This window comes from Lepidochelys kempii, chromosome 6 (genome assembly GCF_965140265.1).
Source record: "Lepidochelys kempii isolate rLepKem1 chromosome 6, rLepKem1.hap2, whole genome shotgun sequence".
NCBI lineage: Eukaryota > Metazoa > Chordata > Testudines > Cheloniidae > Lepidochelys > Lepidochelys kempii.
Genome location: NC_133261.1, coordinates 109,659,527 through 109,684,781, shown reverse-complemented (window position 1 = coordinate 109,684,781; position 25,255 = coordinate 109,659,527). Strand labels below are relative to the sequence as shown.

Below are 25,255 nucleotides of genomic sequence, written 5' to 3'. Positions count from 1 at the left end.
GGACAGTCCTGAATTTGTCAATAAAACCAGGTTTCCAAATAAGAGGCTTTTTGTTTTCTTTTTTAACTGCATCCATCTCAAATATGCAAATGAACATGGTGGCTATTTGTGGCGGTTCAATGACAAGACAGCACAGAGCTTTTAGCAAGCAAGCGGCTGGTCTGCTAACAGGCTTCTGCCTGTCAGCTTTCCACCTTCCCCCTTTATTCTTTCTCTCCCCGCGCGCATTACATTCTCCAACAGATAAAAGGAATACACTGGCTTTGTTTAACATTCTTATTTACCAGTTTCTATCTACCGCATTCCTTGCTCTCGGGCCTTGAGCCCAGTCCTGGGAGGCTTCCCACGATTCACGACATCTGGGCGAGATTCCAAGGTTGATGCCCTTGAAAGGAGCTGTGTGTGCACAGGTCCAGCACAACACTCCGGGTGTGCCCTGAATGTTGCCAAGCACATAAACCTTGTATGAATCCTACAGCTATTCATTAAGTATCATCAGCATGCTCAGCACTGGAGTTGACAATTTAGACAGTCCCTCCTGAAGAGTTTACCATCTAAATCTTCAAAACTGTACAGAGCACTATATGGGCAGAGCCCTGAGCTCAGTGCAGGATCAGGGACTATGTAAGCAACATGCTTGATCGGAGTGCCATAGCAAATGGAAATAAACACTTGCATATTAGTATTTTATATTGGCATCAATAGCACATCACATTGCTACTATAGTGTCTTTTGCAGCATATAGTTACCATAATATGTGCAAGCATTAGCCTTCCACTTTAAAAAATAGCTCATGGGGGTTGGGAGGATGATAGATGCTCTCAGTAGTAACTGCTCGCAGGATTAGGACCATAATCTGTGCTTCCTGTGGGAATATTCAGATCACTTTTAACAAAGTTTATAGAAGATCTATAGCATCACGGTGTGCTAGAACATTTTTAGGCACTGTAATGCAGACATTACTCTGACAGAAAATGATTGTGTGGATAGACAATGAAAATACTCAGGCATTTGTCTAATGGGAGGTAAATGGATTTTACTATCACTGAAAACAAAACCTCAGTATATAAAATTTGTCTTTGCTTTCTTGTTGGTGCTTTCTTGTCTGTTCAATGGTCCAGTGTCATCATAGACTAATCATTGAGCAACTACAGTTTACAACAGACAGAGACCTGGTCTCTGCCCCCAAGGAATTTAAAATCTGGTATATAGAGCATGTAATCTCATGCTTTCTTACTGTGTGATGGCAAAGCAAAACCGCTCCACTTATCTATGATTTTAAAATGTGCTAAAGGTTTAAACATATTCAATTTATACTGTGATACACAGCAAGCAAAAGGCAGTAGCACTGTGTGGTATTATCATGGATACATCCAGCTCAGTTCAATGCTTTATAAAATAACTTTGGGAATAGGGAATATAATCACAGGTTTAAAACAGAAACAGGCTAACCTTATATAAAAATATGCAACAGTATAATAAAAAAATTCATCTTGGTGTTCTGAGGGTCAACTATCTTAACAGCTGATCTCCTAGGTTTTACTATTATTACTGTGTAGATTCATATGGTACCCATCACTATAGTACTAGAGTGCACATTATCTGGATTAGAGTAAGAGCAAATAACATTTTCCCCAACTATAAGTACACACACCACGGACAGACCCCATTGCTGGAACTCTTCCATTACATAGTTGTTTCTCCGTTATTAATATTGTACATGCCATTTACAACATATGCAGGAAAATATTTGCTTGTAGGCGAACTCACCTGCATTCTTTCCTGCAAAATGCTCACATCAGAAGTGAAGATTTAAAGTTTTTTTCAAATATATCCAAAAATTAATTTTAAAATCTGGGTTTTTTATTTATAAAATACAGGCTGCATTATTATACCTAATATTACAGACCCATCATTACAATAAAGGCTTGTTTCCACCACCATTACAATAAAGGATTGCATTTTAAAAACAGTTATACAGAGGCCCAGATATGAATGAAATAAAAGTAATAGAAAGACATAACTTCCGTACCAGTATAAATTTGTTAATTTCTCCAAGTATAAAAGTAATAATAAAGTAATGGGCCAAATTCTGCTTTGTATGGAGTCAGTACTAAAGCCATCTCTTGTATCAACATGTCACTGAGCATGGCTGTGTGAAGAGAGAGCCTGATCATGAGTGGTACTGACCACCTGCAGCTCTAGGGAGTGTCAGGCTCACCTCCTCCAAGTCTGCTGCTCTATTTAGTCATGTCTAGACTCATAAGAAAGGCCATACTGTGTCAGACCAAAGGTCCATCTAGCCCATTATCCTGTCTTCTGGCAGTGGCCGATGGCATGTGCTTCAGAGGGAATGAACAGAACAGGTAATCATCAAGTGATCCATCCCCTGTCACCCATTCCCAGCTTCTGGCAAACAGAGGCAAGGGACATTATCCCTGCCCAGGAGAAGTGAGAACCCTCAAGAAAAAGGAGCAATTCCTTATAATAACTGAAGGCATTTCTCTTTCAGAGGTAAGCAATACCATTCAAAGCAAGTTGAGTTACACCAGCGAAGGAAATCAACAGCACATCACCACCAACAGCATGAGATCACATTGTTATTGATCTAATAATGCCAGTATGGACATCTCATGTTCCCCGAGATAATTCTCAACCAGCACGACTCATGCTATCTCCATGCCACATGCAGAGTGGATGCCCATAAACAACGATATGATTGGAAGAAGCTAAGTTGGCCTTCCTCCTTCGCTATCAACAACTTTCTCCAACAAGAAAGGGGTAGAGATTAGACACCTAAGTGGTAAGATCATTAACATTGAGAGATAGCTTCTTGATAAAGGGCCAGGCCACAGTACGTTTAATAGTTGCCTTCAGCTAGTCCTTCCTGAGAAAGGCATTAATGATTACATTCCAGATTGATGTCAACGGAACTACAGATGGCTGAATATTGGGGTTGTTTTTATATATAATCATTTAAATAGCATCACTATTTCCCATGTTATTGTTAAACACTAATCACAGTTTCCATCTGAATCCCTTTTCCAGTGGTGCTGATGGTAACTTGGCAATAAAATTCTGCTCAAGGCAGAAATATGGGATACAGCTTTCTCAGCCTGAGAGTAAAGTCAACACATTAAAAACCCCAGGACTGTAATATGAAATGTATAGAAATGTTTAAAAATAGCAAAGTGGGCTTGGAGGCCTATTTAAGTTTCTATAATTTTAGGCAGATATAGATTTAAAATAAAATTTGGGATGCAGTTAGCTCCTATTACTATTTGTAAAAAGGTCAACAGTGTGTTAGGCACTTTACAGGCAGGTCTGGAGATACAAAGTGAAAACCTGGTCCCACTGAAGTTAATAGCAAAATTCCCTCTAAATTAGAGGTGTCTATTAGTCTAAAGCTCAGAGCTGGGAGTCAGAAAACCCAGAGTGCCAATCCTGCCTGACTTCTTCTGAGGTCTTGGGCAAGTTTTTTAACTTCTCTTCTAACATGATTTCCTCACCTTAAAATTAGGAAAATGCTTACCTACCTGCCTGCAAGGGGGAGCTGTGAAATTAGCTAACATTTGTATAGCACTTTGAAAATGTATAATGCTACTGCCTTAAATAATCACCTACAGTGAGATCCACCTGAGTGTGAATGGCCAGTACAAATCCTATGCACCATTTAAAGCCTCCAACTGGGACTTAAGTCGTGCACAGACCTTTGCCAGGCCTTCTATGTAGAGGTGAATTTTACCCTGAATACATTAAAATCAATCAGTGTGATTTAACAGTCAGCCAATGCACTTTCAGAATAACTTCTACAAATTGTCATATGGATTTTTTAGTAGACTTAACACATGCTCTAAAGGTCCCAGTCTGTCCCACCCAGACAGAGACTACTGCCTACCTCCATGGTACTTAGGCCATTAAATAATCAGTGATGCACTCTATATCCAAGAGGAGGATTGGGATGTAAACATTTAACATATACACAATAAGGACATGATGAAAACATTACAGGCCACTTGCAGCCCTGATACAAGCAGGTAAAATTCCAAAAAGAGTTTTACCCTCTTACCACTCTGTTTTGCCTTAAATCGTGAACAAAATATGAACACACAGAATAGAAATATAAATGTATTTATGATATGTAGGGCCTAATCCTGCTGTGGGATACATTCCCAAAGCTCCCACTGAATTTAACAGGCAATTGGAACATAACTAATGGTAAGATCAGGCCTATTACTAACATAATGGGACAGGTTTTGTGCAAACTTCTACCCTGTGCTACAACCCATAAAGTTGATGGGGGTAAGAAAGTGCAATGCATTGCAAAAAGCTGCCTTAAGAAGATTTGGCGGATTTGTTCTGGTTTGCTGGGTGACAAAACGAGAGCTACATTTTCCCCTTTGCTGTGCCGATGAGTAAGGTGGGAGGAAAAGGGCAGGAGGGACACCCAACCAGGGGGGAGAGACAGTTGAACAGAGGCTTGCAAGGGTTGGGAAATGGGGGCAATGGTGGTTGGAATGACAGTCTGAAGCTGTGAAGCAGGGGCATCAACTTTCATTTTTGGTGGGGGACAATCCCAATTCCTTAATGTGGCAGGATGTCTGAGGCCAGGTGTACACTACAGACCTAGATCAGGATGACTATGTTGCTCAGAGGTGTGAAAAATCCACCCCCCGGACCTAACCCCCCGTCATGTAGACAGCGCTATGTTGATGGGAGAACTTCTCCCACTACCACTTCTTGGGGAGGTGAATTAACTACACTGAGAAGCTCTCCTTTCACCATAGGAGCGGCTTCACTCACCCAGTGCAGCGCCTCTATGGCAGTGTGTGTGTGAAGACAAGCCCTTACTCTACTGCCTGTGGTAAAGGCTACCTTTGCTGCACATACTGTGCATGTTTTCGGTTCTAAAGGCAGATTGGTGCCCTCTGGGTTTAAAAAAATTCTCAAGAGAATATCTGGGAATCCAGCTTTTCTGAGAGGGCATCCCAGTCCCTCATTAGACACCGCTCTCTCTGGTTGTTCAGCGTAAAGAACAATGCATTTCAGAACAACTTTGCACTAAATAATTCCTTTCCCCCCTTAATCTCAAACACACCCAAAAATAAAGTTTAAATGACTTTAAATATCCACCTAAAGCCAGGAAATGTGCCAAATTATGTCCCTGACTCATGCCCTGTCTTTGTTTTCTTCCTTTCTTTGACATGTTAAAAACAGCATGTCACTTGCAGTGCTAATACTAAATTTCCTCAGTTTGAGTCAGTCTTAATATTAATTAAAGACAGTTCTTGTATTTAGTAGTGTACGAAATGTGTGAGATACTGTTTATACCCAGCAAGCTGATACACAGGAGGTGGGCAGGGTTCTCCCTGCAGAGTTCTGTGCTGCATAAGTCTTAAAAATCTAAAACTGAAATTTCACACAGATGAAACAGAACTCATTTTCAAACTATTTTTCTTTCTTTTGGTGGCCAGGACTCCTTAGCAGCTAAAGAGACCAAAAATAGCTTAGTTTTGAGATTCATTTACATTACGAGATAGAGGATGAAAACATCTTAATTTATACAGAATGTTTCCTTCTCAAGGTTCTTAAAGTGTTTCAGAAACTTTACACACACATACAGAGGAACTGCAATCCAATATTGAAATGCAGCCATTTCTGGGGTGGAAAGAAGCCATTGTTTAACAGCACACAGCAACACAACAGGTTATAGCAAAGACTCTGGGGAAGCCACATAACACATGAATAACATACCCACAATTGCACTATGGTAACTGATAGTTTAAGGGGCTGATCCTGTATAATGGTCCACTAGCACAGAGGTCCGTGCATTGGCATATTCTGATGAAGGAATAGGACATATCTAAAACTACGTATATATGTGAACTGTGACACAAGTGAAGCAGTGAGCATTAAAAGAATGACAAAGACTAACAATAAGAATCTTATTAAATAGTTAATGATGCATCAAATATTTAAATCTACAGGTATTTCAAGCCTTTGGCATCAGGGGCTCTTTATTTAAATGCTGCAAAATTAGAGAATGAAAAATGCATAGATTTTTAAGGCTAGAAGGGACCATGACGATCAGGAGTACTTACCTTCTCTGTTGTATGAATATGTATAGAATGCACGCACTCACTTTCTCTTTGTCTATATTGCCCCCCAAGATTTCCCACCGTTGCACTTTCTCTGGTGGAAGCAACTGTGGGATCACAGCACTGGTGGGAAACTGTCAGGGAAAAACATAATAGACAGCCTCTGTTTCTAATGGTGTATATTTTCTCTATACGCTGTGTGGCAGCCACATGACTCCCAACAGCACAAACGGGGATTGCAGAGCTTTGTATCTGAATTTGCTGGGGTCAGTTGTCATCAGCTCCCCTGTGTACCAATAGAGAGGTGATAGCTGTGGCCTTGAGTATTCCTTATGTTCTCCTCTCCCGGCACAGAATGAATGCCACAAGGTGGCAACAGCAGCATCTAGATGGCGGTGATCAGTCCTCGATGATGAGGTGGCATTTACTTACATTCTGCTGCCAAAGGCTCCAGCTGGCAAAAAGCAGGAGTAAAATAAACGAAGACTTTAATCTGAGGAGTACTCATTCACCTGCCCCTCTTTGCCATGTTGAGGTTCCTCCCCATCTTGTCTTTGGAAAAGATACTCAAATCATCCAGGAGTATTCTGGGATAGCTTTAGTTCGCTTGGGCCAGAACCTACCCACCGTTTTTAAGCAGAACACTCCCTCAAATTTCCATTTAAAATCAAACAGCTAGCATTGGATGAAATTAGATTATGAAAAAGAAAGGAGAATTTTTGAAAACAAATGGTATGAAATAATTCCTCTTTCCCCCAACCCGCCCAAAAAACTGTTGTATGTGGCCCAATGATTTTATAGACAAATTTACAAAGGGCTTCTCGAATTGTTCCCCAAACAGATGAATCCAAATTGAGTATCCCCAAGTTTTCAACAGCTGCACCTCATTACTGGGTTGCTGTGAAAAAAGCCTTAATGACATTTTGAGTTTTTTGTGGCAACAAGAACAACATTCCATAAAAGGCACCTTACTTCTTTGTTTTCCCCTTTTAGCTTGATTAACATGGAACAGAAAGTTGTAGTCGGTGCTACTCCTTTCATCATCTCTGCTCACACAGGGATGCTATTCTTTACCAGCAAGGAATATTTATAGGGTCTTCAAGAAAGTTCAGGCATGATCATTTTAAACAAATGTATTTAGCATCTGGAGTTGTGTTTTGGATTTGAAAGGACACAGTCAGCGTGGATTCTGGGCTATTTCAACAAAATTAGTCATCAGTTGCAGATTCTAAGTCTTGTGTTTGAATTCTGCTGGCTGTCTTTACAAGTACTACATATTCCTTTTTTTCATCTTTCGCATGGTGTGGTCTGAAAGACACACCGTAAATAGGAAATAGACACTGAATATAAAGTGAAAATTACTGTATATAAAATGAGGACACAAAAACTGTTTTAAAAAATGAGAGAGCAAGAGAGACAGAAACAACGTGTCTCCATTCATTCAGTTAGGGCTACTTATGTGTTACTTGTAAAAAAACCAATTCAGACAAAAGTGTAAGATTTTTTGAAACTGATGGTGTCCCTTTAAGGATTGTACACATGTAACAGGCCTTGTTCTCTATGGCACTGCCCCTTGTGTAGTCATTTACACTGTGCAAAATGGGTGTAAAATGCTACATTTCTGATTTGGTAGAGTTTTGCACAGAGGTATGTGGTCACACAAGGCTCAAGGCAGTGGACAATCAGGACTGAAGTGTCTCCATAACTGCAGTTAAACTGGATTAGAGCCACCATATGTACTATGGGCTGGATTTGCCACTTGCTTACACTGGTGTAAATGGGAGTAACTCCAGTGAAGTCAATGCAGTTACTCTCGTGCAAGTGAGATGAGACAAGACTCTCTGAAATGAAACTTGAATCAATTTGTAGAATTTAACACATAATTCTTCCAGACACTACAATGACTCCGGGTAGGATTCCTTCCTCATGTAAACAGGTGTAATTCCCACTTTAGTCAATACATTTACACCGGCATAAAAACAGCCAGAGAGGAGAATCAGGTCCCTGCCTTCATTTTCCTTTTAAAGCCAGAGCATGGAGATTCAACACTAAGTTATCTCCATTTTCCACAACAAAACACACAGACTCGTAGATGCTCAAAGATCAATGTTCAGTTTTTTGTACAGGTGCCAGAACAGTTAAGCAGGCAATGTGAATGTTTGGATAAACAAAACTTTAAAACACTGCCATTTGGGAATGTTTTTCAGCGGAATGCTGCTAGACCTGGCTGGGGGAACTCTGTGCTACAGTTGCATTTGAGATGACAAAGGGGTACATCTTTCTATTTCATAATCGCTAACATGAGGATGTTTCTTCTTCCACCTGTAAAAAAGAAAACCCTGATCACACACATGCTCAAGCGATTATGTTCTGTACATTCTCTCCCTCCTCCCAGCACACACATTATAGGATGTATGGGGACAAGACTGCAAGATTACTTAAATCAGATATAGCATCCTCAGGGTTAAATATACCGTTTTCAATACATCCACTGTTTAAGAAGGGGGAAAAAGAAAGATGAGGTTAGTCCATTTCTACCCTCCCATTCCTCCCAATGTGCTGTTTTTAGTTTTCAGTTTATAACCTCTTCATGGCTACATATCACTCCTGCATCTTCTTTGTGGGAGCAGTTGTTTTTGCCAATGTCTGCATGTGTGCATTCCAGCAGGTTCTTCTCCTGCCCAGTGCACTCAACATCATCAAGAAGAATCCGAAGCAAACGTCCTTCCCCAAACTCCGCTCTCTTGGTTGCCCTGACAACATAAGGGAACCCTAACTGGCGACACACCACAACTGCCGCCTTGGAGTTCCACAAGTCGTCACACACAGTGCCCCACTCTCCATTGATGTAAATCTCCACCCTTCCCCGGTCTCTTCCTCTTGCTTGCCTGTTCATCAGTCGCACTGCACCATTCAGGAGCTGGGGTGGAGTCAGAGTGCTGGGAAGTTTGTTTTTCCTTCTCTGCCCTCTTCTTTCCCCACTCTTCCCCCCTTTCCTGGACTTTGGGGGTTTGGTTGTTGGTGTTCTGGAGGTCACCTGCACTCTATTTTGATTCCTTAGAAGGTTCAAGATTTGTTCCACCCAGTCTGGAGTAGTGGCATGGGGTGTTTCAGAAGTTGGCCTACCCCTGCGTGGGACTTTGGTGGTAGTCCTTAATCTAGGCCGTTGGGTTGGTGTTTTCACAATCAGTTCTTATTGGGGGAAAAACAGAGGTAACGATAATGAGTTTATAAAGCTAGTACAATAGTTTAAAATGACTACATAAAAACAGTGCTAACTTATAGCTCCACTGTATTTAACTTCTGATGGAGTTTACTTTCTTGATCCTGTTGAGTAGTTAAACCAACATTGCATCAGCTAAAAGTTTCCAGTGTATTAAGAATGTCTGGCTGCTGGAGATGACTGCACAGTTCAATGCCAATAAATAGGACAAAAAAGGAAACATTACCAAATTTGCATGCACAGTTTACCAACAGAACTTTAATGCGTGGACATATCAAGAGTCAGACTTAAATGCTCGAGACTTCTGGCAAGAAATAGAGGTCTCTCCAAGTACCTCTTGCCCCTGCAGAAAGCATTTTTAAAGACATGCTTCTACTTCTGCTGTCTTCTTCATTACTAATGATTGGATCATTACCAGATTGTGAGAGCTCCAGCCTCCCCACTGTGCCAGATACTTTATTCAATGTGGCTGGAATCACAGACATTCACAATCAATTCTCTCTGGTAACTGGAATGTGCAAAAAGAGCTGAGTTGCCAGGACAACACATAAAACAGTGGGTTTTTTTAAAACAGTCTTGAACTGCAAAGGGCTGGACATATTTTACTGTTGCAGCTTCCAGGAATTACTGGACTTGCTTATTCATTCTATTTTTAAGTTAAAAATAAATATAGGATAGTCAAAGGGATAGTTACTTTAGTCAGAATAATAATTAACCACGTAGCTCTCCCAACATTATGCATATTTGCAAAGATGTCAAAATTCTGCTGTTTAGCCTACGGACTTCCCCTCCAACCTCACTCATCATTCTTTTTAATATACAGAGGGGAAAAAGTGTCAAACACCACCCTCTCCTAAATAACCCACATCCTCGACTGGCCAAGATTTGGAGGGGCTCAGTTTTTTGGAACATCCTCCCAGAATCCCATATGTTGGCAGGGGGGGTCTTGTTTGTAGCATGAAAAGCATTCCCTATTCTGAAAGCTCAGCTTCTGAAGACAGAAAATAAATTGGGGAAACTGACAATACAGAGAAGAGATTATCACACTCTGGAAACTTACACATTGTTAGGTTTAGGGCCTGATCTCACAATGTACTCAGCAATTCTGGAGCTCACTAATTGATAAAGTCTATCATTATGCAATAGTACATTTAGTAACAGGCAATCAATGGCGGGGGGGGGGGGGGGCGTGGAGGGGATGCGTAAGCCAGAAGTTCAGCTGATTATCTGACTGAACTGAATCTTTTGAGAGCATTTTCCTCATCCTTTCCTGACCTCTAAGTAACAGTGGCTCAGATCCAATCTCTCTCAAGGAGCTAATTTCCAGTCCTCCTCTAATAACAAGACTTTTCACACACTGAAGTGCTTCTGCCTATTAGGAGGTACTCCTAGTGTACTCCTACTCCTAGTGGAAAGCACTGTAGAATTCAAGACTGCAGTGCAGAGATGACAACAGGCAGGGTTTAAATTCTCACAGACTATTTCCCAGAGCCCGAGGGCTTCTGCCCCACAACCGCGGGAAGGGGCAGGGCTCGGGGCTTCTGCCCTACCGGAGGCACCAGAGCTCCCACAGGTCTGAAAATATTTACCTGAGCTCTGCTCTGAATGGCTCTGGCTGAATTTAAGCCCTGGCACAGGGAATCCACGCTGCTCTTAATGAGACAGCCATATTGCTATCTACCACAGAAAGGGAAGATGGGAGGGAATGGGAAAAAGTCAGGTAAGGAGGCACAGTCTAAGCTGAATGTTTAGTATGTCTATCCTAGGTACTTATATGGCCTCCCACCACCCCAGGATCTGAGTGCCTCACAATCTTGAATGTATTTATCCTCACAACACTCCTGTGAGGAAGGGGAGTGCTGCTATCCCCATTTTACAGACATGGAACTGAGGCACAGAAAGACTAAGGTGAGGTCTATACCACAAACTGAAATTGGTATAACTACGTTGCTCAGGGGTGTGAAAAATCCACACCCCAAGCAATGCAGTTATATCAACCTAACTCCCAGTGTCGACAGCACAATGTCAAAGGGAGAGCTTCTCCCATCAACATAGCTACTACCTCTCACAGAGGTGGATTAACTATGCCGACAGAAGAAGCCCTCCCATCAGCATAGGTAGTGTCTTCACTGAAGTGCTGTGGCTTTTAAGTGTAGATCTGCCTCCATTGCCTTGCCCAAGGTTACACAGGAAGTCTGTAACACAGCAGGGAATTGAACCAGCGTCTCCCAAGTCCGAGGCTAGTGCCCCAACCATCCTTCCACTCCTTATATTAAAAAGGTGTCGATAGAAATTAATTTTAAGGATAGACTGGGCCTGAGGCTCTGGATGGTTTGCATATATCCAAAAAGACAATGCTGGTTTTGAGTTTATATTTACGGATCAAAAATAAGGAGCAACAACAATACTCACTCTCCTTCGGCACAAACTTTATTAGCCTGCTTTTCACTTTCACTGACAAAGGCTCAACACGGCATTTTCCTGGGGGTGCTCTCCTGTGAAAGAGGAACATAGACGATACAGGATGAATTGCTTTCCAATGGTATCAGCAGCATTCTTTGTTTCCATTGCTTTTCAATGAATTTCGTACTTCTGGAAAAAAGGTCTATTTAAATGACCCAAATAAACTCTTATACCCCACCCCACAAAATCCTATTCATTCTGTATATCAGAGAGCTCAAATATTCACAAGCATGTGCAATATTTTGATAGCATTTTCTTGATCATTGCTGTATCCATCAAAGTACAAATCACTGGTGGGTTCAAGCGATACAGAAAGATATGAATCAAATTGAACAGAAAAAAAGCATAAAGCTATACAATGTTTGTTAGATAGCTGAAATGAATGTCATGTTCACATGCAAGTTTCCAAGCCATCTCCATAGAAACAAGATGGCATGCAATCATTTATATATTTAAAACAAAAATACACTTCACTTTGCACCACAATTCGTACAACAGAAAGGAGCCAGAAAGAATGATATAAAATGGAAAATAAAAAGAATCTGGAATTTGTCACTGACAGCAAGTTAACAGTTTAAACAGCATCATAGATGCAATTCACTTCAAATTAGATTTTTACATTCAGAGTCCCTTTTAAAGAAGCATTCTCTTAAAATGCTACATTCATTTGACTCAAGCTTGTTTGCCATGGCAGCGTCCTTCACTTTTGAGAAGTTATACCCAGTACACAGCCACTTTTTCCTCTGATATTTGGTTTGTTATTTTCAGGGCTTCTGAGGATTTTCAAAGCAGCGCAACAGTTGGATAATGCAGTCTGACTATTTGCATGCACACATGCAGCAAATAATCCCTACATAATTAGAGTCATTTGCATCTGCTGTGTCTGGAAAGAAGACCGTAGTAGCCAGACATGAAGCATAGCTCTCTCACTTATTGACTTATGGATACTATACTTTTGTAAGCCCTTGTACAAATCTTTATTTTTCCACTGCTATGCTCTGTAATGAGTCCTACTAAGAAGACTTTCATTTATAAATTATAAATTGCCAGTTGAGTTCTGTTTTTCAAAATTTTAAATGTTTTTATGTGGTTTGATACTAATAAGGATTATACTTTGTATTTTAAAAAGGGATGCCCATGGTTTTAAGATGCTGGTTTGTACCATGGAAACTGCAAACATCTTTTTAATACATTCTATGGTATGCAGGAAATATTCTAAATTGTTTCAGTTGATGGGCAATGAGACGATCAAAAAAGAACTAGTCTACAAAGGTGTCAGAAAAAAAAGAAAAGGGTGAAGTTCTGGAATTCAGAAGCTACCCATATGCAAGCAGAGAGATATTCTCTATAAATAAGGAGTTTTCCCATGCTGACTTGAAAAAGACGCTCAGAGAGCTGATGCCCAAATTTAGTTTATTTTAAATAAGCACACGTCTTAAAAAGCCTACTGGGCGCATTTATCTGAAGGCATTACTTGGTCCTTTAATAGTCATGTTTTAGTTAAATTAAAATCTATAAATCCTCCCCAAGATTCTCCTACATTGTTAATGTCCCAGATACAACAACTTCGTGCAATAGCATGAGATTCAGAAAGTGAAGCCCTAGTCTTCATGCCACTGTCCAAGCTAATTCCACCATTATACCAACAGCATAAATGGCAAAAAGTAAATTCAGTTTTTATTTTATTTTTCCTGTTTTAGTTATAGAAAGTGGTGGTGCTAATATCAGGCCAGGCTGCGCCCTTTAATTCACATAGAGAGGCCTCTCTGTGGACATGGACCTCACACCTCCCCTGAAGAAGATGTTGGCCAGCTGCAGAAGGTGCTCTGTGGAGGTGGGCTTTGTGCAGAAGGGAGCAGATGGGCCTGTCAGGAACATATCAACCACCTTGACAAAGGCAGCATCAGTTTGGGCAGAAGTCATGAGGCTCCACTGTCCTCTAATACAGCAGCCTCTGAGAGACTTGAGTGCCACAAAACCAGCTGCCGGCTTTTCAAGCTGCCACTGAATAACCCTCACAGCCAGCTAAGATATACAACCCCCCTTCAAAGCAAATCCATGGATCACCCACCAATGCAGACTCCAACTCTGTGGAAACCTAGAGCATCCTAGGAAGCTTACTCAGAACTCTCCAATATGAAGCCAGTTCCTGTTTACACTGGTTTACTCTTTAACAAGGAGCCAAGGTGAAACAAGGGCAATTTATTTCAGCAATAACCATCAATCACATTTGAATCCAGGTCCACAGAACCAAAATGTAGGTTTTGTAACAAGAGCATTTCTCACCGTGAGGTGTCTACTATTTTGTAAACTACTCCATTGGGAGCGGTGGCACTTGGTACTCCAGTAGACATGAAGTAAAGTTCTCCTTAGAAAAACAAATAAGAATTACTGTCTGGGAAGAGAAACCTGTCATGCAACCTATGCATCCACTTGAAAAGACTGAATATAAAATACAATAGACAGACAGAGAATGGGCTATGTACCAAGAATTATTCTGTGAAAATATTAACATAATTGGAGAAAATAGATTTTTATGAGGACAAATTTGATCAAATAAATTAGTTAGAGATTATTCACACAGCTCTACCTGCCAGAGAGAATTTTATGTCAAAACTCACTGATTTCCTTCACACACACCTCTCTCCTCCCACCACACTCTTCATTCACCAGCCTGCCTACTGGAAAGGCTATCCTTTGGGTTCCTCAACCCTGCCTCACAGTGTCTGGCTTCAGGCCTGCTGCTGAGGATATTCTCTGGGTTCCCCATCCCAAAAGTGCAGAGAGAAGGGGAGAGAGAAACAGGCACAGACCTGCTGGTTGGGAGAAGCCTTGACCTGCCAGACCCCCTAAGGCATCCCCTATGTATGCAGTGAAGAGGAGGAGGAGAAGCAGCAGCAGGAGAGTTGAGATCAAAGAAATCATGGGTGTGGGTGGGAATCAAGGATATCAAAGAGAAACCTTGTGTGCAAAATCCTGAGGTCTTTACTCTAATTTTGCTTGGGTAAACTCCCAACTGCATAAGGAGCCTCAAGATTTGCCCCTGGATTTTAATCAAATTTTGCCATGACTCATCAATAATTTTTCCAGACATTTAACCTGAAAATAGTCACTGCCCTACTAATGAGGTTAACTGTGTAAAGGAATGGACCCAAGCACATAACCTGACTTTTATGCATGCAGAACATAACCACCTATACAGTAGCACCACCTCCCTGCAGAGAGCTGATTTGGGAATTTTATGCAAATATCACAAGTATACCAAAAAGATTTGTGGTTTGCCATTGCACAGGAGCTGCTTCCCACCCGTCAGAGTAGTAATCCTGAAAACAAGCATTTTAGTAAGGGAAGGCCCACTCAAATAATTGACTGGTAAAGTCATAAACAAACATCTCCGGACAGCAAAAGGGCCCAAGAGAAGATTATACCCTGAACTCAGTAGAGGAATATATTATTTTAGTGGTACCTTTTCTTTCCATTATACTGAAATGAATACATAGGAAGAACTAAACCTGTTAACAGATTACAAACCTGATACTCCATTGCACCTTGTACAGTCACTTATTCCAGTGCAGTGTAAGTGTAAAAAGCTACAGAATGGTAGGATTTTACATCCACTTTGCACCTCATGGGGGCATCAGTATTGTGTTTTAAAAACCCCGGCAGTGAGTCTCAGAGCCTGAGTCTACAGACTTGGGTTCGCACTGTGGTGCTAAAAACAGCAGTGTAGATGTTGTGGTTTGGGTTGGAGCGCTGGCTCTGAAGCCTAGGCAGGGGATAGGCTAATTATGTCAATAAAGGGTTTTATTTTTAAATATAAAAAAAGGGAAAACATTGTAAATTCAGTTATTCAATTGCATTCAGCCTGCATTAATACCAAACATTGCCCGCTCAACTGTCCAGGAACAACAAAGCGTTATAAAACCATACCTCAGGGACTGTGGCAGGAGTCATTGTGATCAGAAGCCAACAGACTTACATTACGTCTAAGAGCACAAACTTCTAAATTTCAATGTGGTGCATGCTACTGCTTAGCAACCATGCTAAACATTTGTGGAGTGACTCTAATGCGTCTACTGCTATGAATTGTACAGTGTGCTTATCCTTACTTCAGTCTCACATAATTAACAACATGAATGTACTAACACTTGACCAATGTCAAGTTTTCCCTTCAGATCCTCTTCTCCCTCACCCCAGTTTCATATCATAAGAGCTCACTCTTGTAACATACAGAGCCAGTAGCTTATCCTGAAGCCTCGTCACAAATAATATTATTTAAAACCAAGGCCAAATACTTTACCTACTACCTAAGCAAAACTCTCATTGACATCAACGGAAGTTTTGCCAGAATATGAACCTAAAAGGAAATATACAATTGTTTGCAATTCACACATTGCAAGATACTAAAACAGTGTACAATTTCCATTCTGTTTCACTCTGAAAGGAGATTTACAATATTCAAGGCCAGTACGAGCAGGTTTCACTGTCACCGCTCATTGTGTCTAATTTTCTGTCAGTCATTAATAGTGTCCAGTCCAGATCTTAATGAGCCAAAAGCATAAGCTTGTTGTAACAAATACCAGACTCCTTTCATTTTTACTGTCAACCTTGTGGCCACCCAGTTGCATCTACACTGCAATAAAAAAAACTCTGGCATTGAACCTCAGAGCCTGGGTTAATTGATTCGCGCTCACAGAATTCGGGCTGTGGGGCTAAAAACAGCACTGTAGACATTCAGGCTTGGTCTTGAGCCCAGGCTCTGAGAACTTTTCCCCTCATGGGATTTCAGAGCCCAGGCTCCAGCCTAAGGCCAAACATCTACACTTCATTTTTTAGCCCTGCTGCCCAAGCCTTATGAGTCTGAATCAGCTGACCCTGGCCAGCCCCAAACCATGCTGTGGTTCTTTTATTGCAGTGTAGATGTACCCCCCATATATTTCCTATGGCTTTTTCAAATTGAAGATTAAGGTTCCCGCTAAGTGATGTTTTAACGTATTTGTCCCCAGGCATTCGCTCCCCTCCAAATGGCAATGGGGCAGACGGTAATGCAAATGGATCCACAGTAAAAATAAATAAATAAAATGGCAAGCAACCCACTCCAAAACTGCTAATGGGCTCATCATTGCATGAGACACTGGCCACTTAAGGAAGAGAACATTATAATTGCTTGTTTTTAGTAGCTGTGAGAACTCGGGAGTCCAATTTTTTAATGTTTGGGCACACTCTGGATCTTACCTGAGCTACTCTCCAGAATGCGTGCTTCTTAACCTAAAAAAGTATTCTCATTCCAAGGTGTTTTGCTCTGAAGATAAAATACAACCACACTGTTCAGTGTAATACTATATGATTACCTGCCTCATCTTCAGCAAAAGAGATGATGTACTGATAATAATTATTGATAAGCCCAGGGAACACACACGTTTGTCCTGTTCCCATGCAAATTTCAGTGTACTGCCATTCTCCAGTAAAATCTTTCTCTTTCAATGACATTAAACGTCTGCAAGACAAAAAATAATTTTCAACAGGCAACTGGGACAGATACTTTTAATCTAGTAGTACCAAATGGGATAATTAAAAGAGTGCCCAATCCTGTGACGGATGTGTGCTCTCCACTCACATTAGATTCAACAGAAATGAAAGGGGATGAACATTTAATACGACCAGAAACATTAAGATACATTCGTTTCAATGGGAGTTAGGCACATCCTGTGGCTGGATAGTGCAAAGCATTAAAGATGCACCAAAATACAGAATGGTCATTTACTCTCCTTTTATGGTTTTAAATCAATGTCAAAGCCACATCCGTTCACATGTACTGACACCAAGTGAATCAGCAATATCTACTGCTGGTGTGATAATCATATACCTTCACAATAACATGGAATAACGATTACATAAAAACATGTTATGTGAGTCATCTGTAATATGCAGTAAGGGTTTGCACTCAGAATAAACCAAGCAAAGAGCAGTAAGTCAGCGATGGTTACACTGCAGAAGCATTTGCAGGCGTATGGAGCAAAAATGGAAGATTTCAGCTGGGGGTAATGCTTGCTGAGCGACTGGACTTACCCACTCATAAAATCACCAAATATGTACAGTCCATTCAGGTTTGGAGACTCACAACCTCGATAGACATAGCCTCCTATAACAGATTTCCCCATTTTGTGTGGATAAGCATAAATTGGAAGCACATCATCTGTAGGGGGAGAAGATATTGTGTCTTTCCTTGTTTTAAGTATGATACAGAATAGCTGTTCTATCGATAATAAAATTATAGATGGTTACTAGTCAGCGATGTGTACTATCAAATTCCCATCCAGATTCTTGTTCTGTGCTAAACCAACTACTGAATGGAGTCAAATTTATTTTTATTATACTTTGGCCTTTCAGGTCTCTTCTCCCAAATGGCTGTGATAACTAGGGGCTCCTTACCAAGAAACTGACCCAGTAATTAAGTGTACAAAATAATTTAATGGTGGACCTAAAGGCTCTGTGATTAGCCGCATGCTGTCATGGGAGATGCCTAGCTGTATTCCTGAGCCTGGTCTCTCCCCTCTAGAACAGGGCTACAAGCATGAAAGAAACTGTATGTTCACAACCCTGTCAGAGGGAATCTCGCATGTCACTCTGAAGTAGAGGAACTTACCCTTGAAGAGCCACAAAATAATTGTGGTGAGACATCGTGACAGTGTTGCCATATTTAATGCAAAATATTCATGAAATCACCACAAAACATCACCAGGGTAGAGTGTCATATTGTGACTCTCTAGGGCTCCATCTTAAAAGTTTCCTCACTCCCCTCCCTCTCTCCTCCCAAACTCCTGAATATAGGGACAGAGGGCATATGTATATGGGGGCAAGAAGGCATGCATTTCTCCTCTCTATCCCTCTTCTCCCACACAGCAATTGGAGAATAGGAAATTGGAGAAGGGAAACATATTTCTCTCCCCATCCTGTTTTCCCCACACTTATTTGCTGGGCATCCAAAGGGCTCAGCACTCTCCTGCGTCTCTCAGCGAGTACTCCCGTGACTGGCGATTGGCTCCAGGAGAGCCTTGAATGGCAGCTTGATACTCAACCTGCTGCACTAGAGCCTCATCTCTCTGAAGTGACCACTGGAGCTGAGCTAGAATGGGCACTGAGGAGATCTGAAGGGAATCCTAGGCAGCCCTCTTCTGTCAACAAATGTAACTCTCTGCCTTGGGAAGATGAGGGTAGTGTGGATGAGGAAAGCCAGGTGGGAAATCCCTTGTTGAGGACAAGAAACTTATTGAGCTGTTTCCATAAAGAAAGCAGTTTACACAACATAAATACCAGACCAGATCCTGAAAGCTGCCAAGCCCTTCCCACTCCCCTTAACTTCATGGCGCATTCATGTATTGTAAGGGTCAGGGCAGATGGCTATATAAAAATTATACAGCATAGCTTCCCATCTAAAGTAGTTACTTCTGAAAACTTGTTTTATTTTAAAGAATCTATGAAAGCATCAGAAACTGTTCTGAACCCACGGTGTCACTGATAAAGAGCTTCCCATTAACGTAGCTTAAGTAACTGACACACAGAAAGGCATTAAAAGGACACTTAAAAGGCTACTTTTTCAGTGGCAGAAGGAAGAGAATTCAGACTTAAAATGTGCCACATGCCTTCCAAGCCATTAACCCACATTTTATAGCTCTTAATGTCCTTTCCTATGTACCAATTCCCTTATATTTAAATTCATAGGAAGATGATGTTTACATGGCAAAAAGAAAAAAGTAAGGCACTGAACAACATAAAAACAAAACGGGCCAAATGCTTGGCTGGTGTAAAGTGGTGTCACTCCATTGGCTGCAGTGAAGCGATGCCAATTTACTCCCACTGAAGCTGTGGCCCAAAATTCAGACACATTTATGGCCTGGTGGGCCCTGAGATTTACTATGTTGACCAAACTGTAGCAGACAGCATGTGTACTGAGCCAAAGTGTTAAAAATAAAAAGTTAAGAGTGTTTTCCTTTTGGGATTAAAAAATAAATAATCACACTGCACAACAGAGTAGCCTTTTAAAAGCCGGCAGAGTAACCAATCCATGTAGGGGAATAATAGTTTGAAGAATCTATTTATGAAGCTAAACCATTTACAAGTTATGGAGATAGTAACATTTTACTGATTTATCTCAGGGGCAAGGTGTTGGATAAAGCCAATAGCTCTGACTTCCACACACTTGCATATTAGTGTAGTTTATGTAGCAAAAATGAAAATTGTCCCTCGTGCATATTTATCCAATTCACAGAACCACCATGAAAACTTGGCACAGTTTGGTATAATTAGCACCATATTTGGTTACGAAGTGGAATAGCCAGGGCATTAAAGTTCAGTTCATTTTTCTCGTAACTCAAAAATGGCAAGAGTTTTTAATGTAACTTCCCAAGTCAGTTTGCTCCCAGGATGCATATGCCAAGTTTAAACCCAAAAATATATGTTAGCAACTGCACAATCAACCTGTGAAAGCAGAAGTCAATAATGGAAGTCCAGGCACCACCCAATATCAAGGTCATTTATTTAGAGTGTATAATTACCTAGTGAGGAATTGGCGCATAGTTTCTTATCATAACAGCTGAATCCTTCCCTTGCTCTCCAGCCATAATTTTTTCCTCTCTCTATAATGTTAACTTCTTCAAATTTATTCTGTCCTACATCTCCGCAGAAAAGTCGCCCTTTCCCTTCCTTTGTATAGGGTTCGCCCCGATCGAAAGAGCAGCGCCACATATTTCTCACTCCGTATGCATAGACTTCAGGTCGAGCTTTTGGCTCACTAACAAATGGGTTGTCTGGAGGGATTCTATAAAGAGGCCCATGGTCATTATTGTCCACATTGATCCGTAACACTTTGCCTAGCAATGTTGATCTGTATTTGTTCAAAAGAGAGAGGAGAAAAGACAGCACTCTCTTAAACACATATTCTTAACCAAAGATAAGTATTTTTTTAAAAAATGCAGTCTAAGATTTCATAATTTCTATTTCAGAAAACATAAAAGTCTTTCAGTGCATCAAATATTCACGTAGTTAAAGTTTATGGGAGCCAACCTACGCAGTTTAAAGTAAGCCAGAGCTTTGCCAAGGGCTTTAATGAGGGCAGGATTTAATCTTACAGACAAAAGAAAAACTGATTTAAGTAAAAAATTAAGGGCCTGATTCTGCAAACATTTACACATTTCACTTTAAGCATCCGAGAAGATCTATAGACCTCAGTGAGACTGCTATGGGAGAATGGGAGAAAAGTTAAGTTGGCAGGTTAGCGTTTGCAGGACTGCAGCCTAAGTGAATTTATTGTTCATGAAAAATGACAGATGGGCAGAAGCCCTCTATTTATCCCCCGAATAGGTGGCAGCAGCAGTGCAAACTTCCTCACCAAGATCCAGCAGTGAGGATTAATGGGATCACCTCCAGGGTGAGGGCAGTTTCCTTGCCCAGTCAGACACTGGCCTCTTTGCTGCCAACAAGGGTGCCAGTTGTGGGGAGCTTTTTGTTATCTGGATAGTTTTACTTAAGCAACCGGACCAAGATCATCTATCTCATTTTGCATGGGCCACTGAACAGCCTTCGTATAGTAAGTACTTTTTGGGACTACCAACTTGGCAGATTTAAACTGGTGTCTTGGAAGTGAAAAGCTCTATAGCCCCCATCTAGATCCTAGAAAACTGGGCTCAGTTCAGGATATTGTGGCTAAAAATTGAGTTCGTGTTTCAGATTTTCATAGTTCTTTAAAAAACACATTAGTTACTGTTGCAATGTAAATTAGCATCATAACAACGCTTAATATGCAAAGAAAGGGTTGCAGTAACAAAGCTTCCTCTATAGTAACAAGATTTATGACAGCACTTGGTTCATTATGGCATCTATGCAACATACTGAATGTGTAATGAAAATTAAATGTGGTGCATTGTCAGCAGCTAATTTCCAAATGTAAGTATTTTGGGTGTTTGTTCCACACTGCAAAATGGCATAATCTAGATTAGGGAAGAGCTCCGTTTTGAATTATTTATTTTTAAATGAAGACATTTTGGTTTAATGGAAACATGGTCTAATAGATAAGCCACAGGACTTGGTGTCAACATATCTAGGTTTTATTACATTATGGCATGAAATTAGAACCAAAGGAATTTTCTATAATTCCAGTTATTTTTACCTTAAAAAGGCGAGAATACTGCTTTAATGCCTGTTGAGGAAACTGGAATCACACATTTAAGGAAACAATAAACATAACTAGAAAAACAGTTCCTCTCCCCTTGGCTTATCTTTTCTACTTAACCCCCCTCCCCAACCCACCCCCACACACAAAGTTGCACACACACACTTAGAGGCTCATACTTGTTTTGAGCATTTCCAAACGTCCCAAAAGGATCGCCAGCCATGCCTCCATCCCCAGTAAATATGTAAAGATAACCATCATCTCCAAAGAGCAGCTCTCCTCCATTGTGATTGGAAGCTGGCTCTTCTACCTCCAGAATTATCCTGATCAAAACCAGGAATGAAGCATTATCAATATTGGGTAACTTATAAGCAAAAGGCACAGTAGCACAATAGCCTAAGTACAGCATTTGAGACATGAAATTGTATGAGGACCAGGAAAAATACAAATCTTCCTCCACGCCCTGGTTATAGAATTTTGCTTTGTCCTTGCTCTAGAGAAATCAGAGATTTTTCTTTAACACGCTACATGCAGTGGGCCAGCTTTTGATTTCAGACACATTATTTTTTGAGCCATATAATATTGTGCACTAGTCATCTGGAATCCCAAATGGTGCAACAGGGCAGACACATTGATTTTATTATTTTAGATAAATCCACAAAATTTTCAATGATATGGAACCATCACATTGTGCAGTAAGGAACCTATGTAACCATGTTTATGATTATTACACGCAAAATGTATTCTTTTAAAATAATATTGTTTGCACTTCACACATTTCATAATTTACTGTGCATATTTTGGTTTAGCATATGCAGTAATTTTTTTTTTGTTATCCCTATCCTCCCCCTCTTTGTACCTTTTGTTTGTCATACACAGTTGTTGCTTCTCGTTTCCAGTCAGACTGTAAACTATAAGGTCCAGGACCGAGTTCTACCTGTGCATTTGCACAGTGCCCGGCACAATGTGGCTACAATTCTGATTGGGGCTTTCTGAGCTACTGCTTTACAAATATTAAATAATAACAACAACAAAGCTCAAGGCTTGAGGCACAAATTATTAAGAAGAATTACAGATGCATATTTCACTTGCTCCTGGAATCTGTACATTACCGAACCACAAACTTAAATGATTTTTAAAGGGATATCCTTAAAACATATTCATACTGTGTCAAGACAAGTATTCTGATTATTGTTCAAAGCAACACCTAACATTATTGTTAACTGAAAGAAATTTGAGGAAAGAAATCTTTTTTCAGCTGGTTTACTTTGTGCATTTGGCATCACTTTAAGTATAGCAAACAGTTAAATATAGGAAAACATGATCAAAAAAGTACACATTTTGGCAGTGGGATTCAGGGGCAAGTGTAACACTTGAAATGTATTTTATTTTCTTATTTTAAAAAACCCACTATATTTCAAGTTGACAGTCTCTCTCTAATATCTGTAAAAATAATTGATCAGATAATAACAAATCGCAGTATCTTGCATTAATGTTGTCCCCTCTCCTTCTGAAAGATCCTAAAGCGCATTGTAAACAGATAAACTAGCCATGTAGGGATCAGTTCATCCATCACTAAACTTCATCACCTCTAGAATGGAGTAGCTGTTCAAGACCACATCAAAACACTACCCAAGCGTAAAAGTGAAGAAGGATACTGTAAGTAATAGAAACCTTCTTTCTGTTCAGCTCCTCCCAAAGCAAAGGGATTCTGCAGTACAGCAAGACAAACTAGTAAACCTGAAGGCAAACAGAATAGATACATTCTCACTCTTAATGCTAATGGAACCCCACACAGGGTTACAGGCCTGACTATCCATCTCTGGACAATATTCTCAGTGAAGTCAATGGAAGCCTTGCCAAAGTAAGGACAGCAGGACCAGGGTTTGCTTTTTTCAGGTTGCAGCATGAATCTATTTTTGTAATGAACATTGTAGTAGCGACGGAAGAGGTTATAAACTTAGAGCCTGATGGATCTTCATTCAACAGGACAGCACGAGAATGAACATTTGCAGGGTTAGGCCCCTGATCCATTTCTCAAGGCTCTTCTCCTGTCCACATCTAAATTTCTTTTAAAGACTCACTTCTGCCATTCTGCCTACAGGGAACTAAGTTGACATATATAAACTGTCGTTCCTCTTCCCTGAGCCTCTGCCTGTCACTAGACTGTGACTTCTTTGGAGCAAGGATCACTCATTCTTGAGTGTTTGGAAAGTACCTAACACATTGTGGGTGCTAGCATAAAGATAATAAAATTAGTAATATTCAGTGATCTCATAAAACTGTCATTTTGAGGTCCTACTCCAGATTATAAACTTTATAAACCAGTCCTCCTTTGTCCTACATGCAAAACTTCAATTACCTTTGCACTGTAGGTGCAGAGCAACAGCAGAATCAGATTAGCTAACTCAGAAGCCATAAAACATTTTTAATAAGAAAAATATAGCTGTGCTTAAAAATAGTGCAGTTAATGTGTTTGGCCTATGCCTTAATTCCGTATATTAAGCAATGAAACACCAACATTTATGAAACCAAAACCTTACACTGCCTTCAATGATGCCTTGTTTTAGAAGAATAGGATGCTCCAATTCACTATAATGCAAACTTTTAAAATGCAGAAGATTATTACATGCAAAATGTATTATTTTAAAATAATACTGAATGCACTTCAGACATTTCCTAATTTACTGTGCATATTTTGGTTTGGCATATACAGTAATTAAAAAGTTATCTTATATAGTGTCTCATACAAATGTATCTCAAGATGTTGCACAATTATTACACATTTCTATCTACCTAAGGTATTTATAGGGTCCCTCATTACCATAGTATCTGGGCTCCTCAGAATATTTAATTAATTTATCCTCACAACACCCTGTGAAGTAGAAATGTGGTATTAATTCCCATTTTACAGATAGGGAACTGAGGCACAGAGAGGCTAAGTGACCTGTCCAAGGTCACACAGGAAGTCAGTGGCAGAGTTGGGACTTGAAATGAGGTCTCCCAAGCCCTAAACTAGTACCCCTGAACCATCCTTTCTCTGAATTTTGTGCCTATAAGAGTAATAAATAATAACAGATACTATAGCTGTGGAATTATATGACACTTCAGGGTAGTTGAAGGAGATACTGAAAGGCACTGAGAAGAGAGAACAGGTAGATTTTAGGAGGACATTTTAAAAGAGACAGATAAAACAGATGCAGTCAAAACAGAGCTATAGAGAGGCTGTCTATGAGGGCAATAGCACAGAAGAAAGCCCTTTCATATCAATGTGTGTGAGACTGTGGGGAGGGAAGGAAAAGA

General features: G+C 40.4%; 1 protein-coding gene across 4 annotated transcripts in view; it reads right to left on the bottom strand.

Moving 5' to 3' along the window:
- Window positions 1-139: 139 nt before the first annotated feature.
- The window catches only part of HHIPL1 (HHIP like 1), a 39,659-nt gene continuing 14,543 nt past the window's right edge, over window positions 140-25,255 (bottom strand). Inside the window, exons 3-10 of one of the 4 annotated variants that reach the window (XM_073349622.1) lie at window positions 22,132-22,275; window positions 20,340-20,668; window positions 17,854-17,980; window positions 17,136-17,281; window positions 14,071-14,152; window positions 11,734-11,816; window positions 8,987-9,290; window positions 140-8,420 (exon numbers count right to left, since the gene is read on the bottom strand). In XM_073349622.1, coding sequence (XP_073205723.1) covers window positions 8,342-8,420; window positions 8,987-9,290; window positions 11,734-11,816; window positions 14,071-14,152; window positions 17,136-17,281; window positions 17,854-17,980; window positions 20,340-20,668; window positions 22,132-22,275 — 1,294 coding nt within the window. In that variant the 3' untranslated portion in view covers window positions 140-8,341. Of the gene's footprint in view, window positions 9,291-11,733; window positions 11,817-14,070; window positions 14,153-17,135; window positions 17,282-17,853; window positions 17,981-20,339; window positions 20,669-22,131; window positions 22,276-25,255 lie in introns of all 4 variants that reach the window. The other 3 variants (XM_073349623.1, XM_073349620.1, XM_073349621.1) reach the window with 3 other exon arrangements.